At 48.1% G+C, this 4,300-nt stretch overlaps 1 protein-coding gene across 1 annotated transcript; it reads right to left on the reverse strand.

Annotated features, from left to right (window-relative positions):
• Positions 1–658: 658 nt before the first annotated feature.
• LOC123049590 (trichome differentiation protein GL1) lies at positions 659–3,442 on the reverse strand. Its single transcript, XM_044472483.1, has 3 exons — positions 3,024–3,442; positions 1,611–1,740; positions 659–1,498 (listed from the first exon to the last, which is right to left on the reverse strand). Exons 1-3 carry the CDS (start codon positions 3,175–3,177, stop codon positions 1,009–1,011), a joined length of 774 nt encoding a protein of 257 aa, XP_044328418.1. The 5' UTR covers positions 3,178–3,442; the 3' UTR covers positions 659–1,008.
• Between the last annotated feature and the right edge of the window lie 858 nt (positions 3,443–4,300).

Genomic DNA, 4,300 nt, shown 5'->3' on the forward strand with positions numbered 1-4,300 from the left:
CGGCCATGTGATCAAGATTCTAATTAAGGCTGGTAGCGCTGATTATGTAGTTGAGTAATGCTCAGTTTGCGATTGTTGAATTGTCGAATTGTGTTGTGCTAAACCTACTTCATAGTCTAGTGCAAAAATGAAACCATGCGCAGTAGCCAAAAATGAAAAAGTCGGTTAGAGCACCGAGCATCGCTCGGTTGGCTAGCTTGGCGAGTGCACACGCTGCCCACCAGCATTTGAGTCCTGAACTCAGCGTTGTGTGCTCACGGTGTTTCTTCTATAGTTCTATATATAAACAATAAATCACCAAGCGTTCGAGTTCCGAACTCAGTGCTCGTGCTCACGGTGTTTCTTCTATGAAAATAAACCACCAATCAATGTTTTAAATAGCGGGCTATTGCCAAATAGCGGCGGACCTCAAAATTAGCTATAGCGGAGCTATAGCGGGCTATTTGTACATGGGACCATTTAGCGGCACCCTGCTGAAAAGGCTATATAGCGGGCTATAGCGGAGCTATAGCCGGCTATTTAAAACATTGCCACCAATAGGCTAGTCTAGTCCTGAGTCCTGCCATGTGTTAAAAAATAGGCGGTTAAACAGACCATAAAATAGTCAAAATACAGTTAGACAAACAGAATTATCATAATCCGACGTAATACCCAGAGATAATGTTATATTCAGACAGTTAATATTAACACAGAAACCAATTTCAACACACCCTTGTCCCTGATGTTTGAGTAGGCACTGGGCAGGAAGAGAGCTTCGTCAGTGCCAACCAGGGAAAACACATCTTCAGTTTCCCCTCGAGAAAGTGCAACAGAGCTTTCAACGTGTCACCAACTGAGGCTCCTGCAAAGTGGGCGTACGATAGTTGTTGTTGTTGCCGCATCATTATCCATCACTTCAGCACCATGTACTCTCGCATCCCTCCGTTCGCTATCAGAAGGGAGCATGCAACTTCTTAATGGGGTCTCCTTTTGCTCTCGCCGCGAGGGCTAACGGTGGGAATCATCCAGCTACCACAGCGCGCATGCCCCACCGTCGCCGTCATGGGCCACATCTTCGAGGTTCCACAGGCTTCCCCACGTGGCGCCGTCATCCTCGGTCGAGCCGTACTCCTCGCTCGTGGAGGCGCCGCAGCTGCCGCTCTGCCCGGCGCTGTGGAGGAGGGCGCAGGACATGGGGCACAGGAAGTCCAGCACGTCCTGCATGATCAGCTCCTCGTGGCCGTGGTCAGCCAGCGCCGTCGCCGCCGGGCCTACGGCGCCGTCCATTTTCTCGTCGACGTCGTCCGAGACGGTGGCGCCGGGGAGCTCGACGTCCTTGCCCTGCCCAAGAAGCAGCTTCTGTTGCTGGTGCTGCTGCATCTCCCGCCGCTGCATCAGGAACCGCGCCCTGGCGCGCTCGATGTTCTTGGACGGCTTGCCCTTCTTGTAGTGCGTCCTCCAGTAGTTCTTGATCTCGTTGTCCGTCCTCCCCGGCAGGCTGCGCGCAATCGTCGACCACCTGAAGAAGAAGCGCACACTAAATTTTAGCACACCGGTATTTAGCTCAGTCTGCAATCTGCATGCATATAGGGTAGGGGGGACTTGATCATCTGCAGTAAGTATATTTTTACCTGTTCCCCCACAAGGAGTGGAGCTGGACTATGGTGCTCTCCTCTTGGGGTGTCATCTTGCCTCTCTTTAGATCAGGTCTGAGGTAGTTAACCCACCGCAGCCTGCAACTCTTGCCACTTCTCTTCAGACCTGCAGCAGCGAAGCTCAAATAATGAGAAACGCACTCGGCGGCGGGCCAAGTGATTAGATTACCACATGTGCAGTACTATACTACCACGCAGGGGTGGTCCAGGAAAAAAAATATTACCTGGCCTGGCCACGTACGTACCCATATGAACTATATAGTCTATTGGTGTCATTTGCCTCATTTAGTATACTGAATTCATATCTTGACGGCTTTACCGAAAAGCTCTAACCCAGGGAGAGAAAGATATATTTCAACATATTGGCCGTACGTGCTTGGATTAACCCCAATGCCTGCCTGGATGCTAGATACGCCGCTAGTGGTGTGCATAGTTGATGTCGGCATCACTATGTGTTGATACTAATCCAACTAACTATTTAGGTATATAAGTGCTAATGTCTTTCCATCTGATACATAGCCAACTGACTAGTAGATATTATTCATACGTCAATTAACTAATTGTTTGGTGATTATTCGTCCAACACTCCCCTTTGGCTTGCCAATTCTGCGAGGTGGATGCACATAGAGACGGCGATGTATAGTCCATCCATTAGGCCATGCTACACTTAGTTTAGTATATGTATATATATTTTTCACCTCAACAAACACGTGTACGTACACTAGCTCATGGTCATGGGTGTCTTGATTAAATAGTTAATCAGTAGCCCATGGAACTTGCCAGGACTTCCCGTACACGTAGCTCGCTCAGGAATCAGGACCAGCAATATATCCACGCATGCATCTTCCATGTATATCGTATGTAAAGCAGAGCTAGCTAATAGGCTTCTACTTACGTGCAAGCTAGTTCGTGTAGAGTTGAAGAATTGATGATGAAATCTCAAAGGAACGCACTGACTATATTCTCCAAGAAATTTCAATGCGTGAAAGAGAGCGTTAGGTAGTTCATCATCTTCGTCCTAACAAGAAGAGACGAACACACAAGACCGTACAGGATCGAATCATGCATGCATGCGGCTAGCTTTGTGAACTTGCAAGTCGCCGGTACTTGAAGATCCTAAGGTACTGTTTACATCCGTGTGCAACTTGCAGGCCTGATCAATCATTCGCAACTTGCAAGTTGCAGACGAGAGCCGGGTTAGTTGGAAAAGGAGGCCCGTACTTGCAGCGACAAAAGTCAAGGAAGAACATAAAGCATTAGATCAAGCTAGAAAACATCAGATCAAGAGCAGGACAAGAAAAATAGTACTGTAGTGGTAGGAGTAATCTGTTGATGCAGGAACCTCGAGTTAATTAGGAGTACGATTAGAACTCTAGATACGGGCCGTACCTGTGAGCTTGGAGACGGAGTTCCACCTCCCTTCGCCGTGCTGGGCGACATGGTCGAGGAGCAGCTTGTCCTCCTGGGTTGTCCACGGGCCTTTCCTCCACTCGTCGTCCTGCTTCCCCCAGCAGGCCGCGAGCTGCCCTTCCGCCTCCGCCATTAATGGCGCGCGGCACTCCCTCAGCTAGCGAGCGAGCTCTCCCGCTTAGCTGAAAGCCTGAAAGAGATAGCAGTGCTACTGCTACTAAGCTGAGCACGATGGTGCTGCTGCTGCTGCTGCTGCGATTTCCGCTCTTTCTTGGAGATATTTTTATGTGCTAGCTGCTGGTAGGACAGAGCGTAATAAGCTTAATCAGCTAGCGGCTATCAAATCCAAGGCAGGGGGAGGCAACCTTTCTTTGCTCTGATGCTGTCGCCCAGCGAGCGATGGCATGGGACGAGTGAGCCGCTGCCGCGTATATATGGGGCAGGGCAGAGGATCGATCGATAGCAAGAAATTCTCTGCGTCACTGTCAGGGGAATTCCAGCTCCACTACCCTGCCTGTGGAGATTCCCCAAAATGCCCACGGTAAAATTTCCTTTTCTTCTGTCTCTCTCTCTCTCTCTCTCTCTCTCACTCTTTTAAGATAAGTTACTGCGTGCTGCTTACGGAAAGCGCTGGGTGCGTGTATCGGGCTATGTCGGCGTCATGATTCGGAGGAATCCACCTTAGTTTTTTTTCTTTAAGAACTTCTGATCTATTTATCAACTGTCATGGGATTACAAAGAACATCAGAAATAACATAAATCATGGAAAATATTCATTTCACTAGACCAACTAGCAGCAACTACAATCACTGAAGCGAATCGAAACTGCAAATTATGTTTCTTCGTTATTTTGTTCGAATCCTGCAAATGTTTGATACGAACGAGTACTCCCATGAATTTTCATGAGGGGTGAACTTTGCGCGTTAAGCCCGTTACATCATGTACAAATTCCATGAGGCCCTCACAAATTTATTTCATGAACCGAGGAATCTTCTTTTGGGAAAAGTCACATATATAAAATGAAATTCTACAGAGTGAACTGAAAATATTGTATTTCTGAAGACCATAAACTGCATGGCCTCTTAAAATTGTACTTTTTCCAAAAAACAAAATTGTAATCAGCCCTTTTAGATTCAGAGTGCCCGCTTCGGTCACATCTTGTAACGTAAGAAGTTAGAGCAACTCTAGCAGACCCCGCATCCGCCCCCGACCTGCAAAATAACCGCCAAAATGCGGGTGCGGGCCAGAAAGCCTGC

This window comes from Triticum aestivum, chromosome 2D (genome assembly GCF_018294505.1).
Source record: "Triticum aestivum cultivar Chinese Spring chromosome 2D, IWGSC CS RefSeq v2.1, whole genome shotgun sequence".
Classification (NCBI taxonomy): domain Eukaryota; kingdom Viridiplantae; phylum Streptophyta; class Magnoliopsida; order Poales; family Poaceae; genus Triticum; species Triticum aestivum.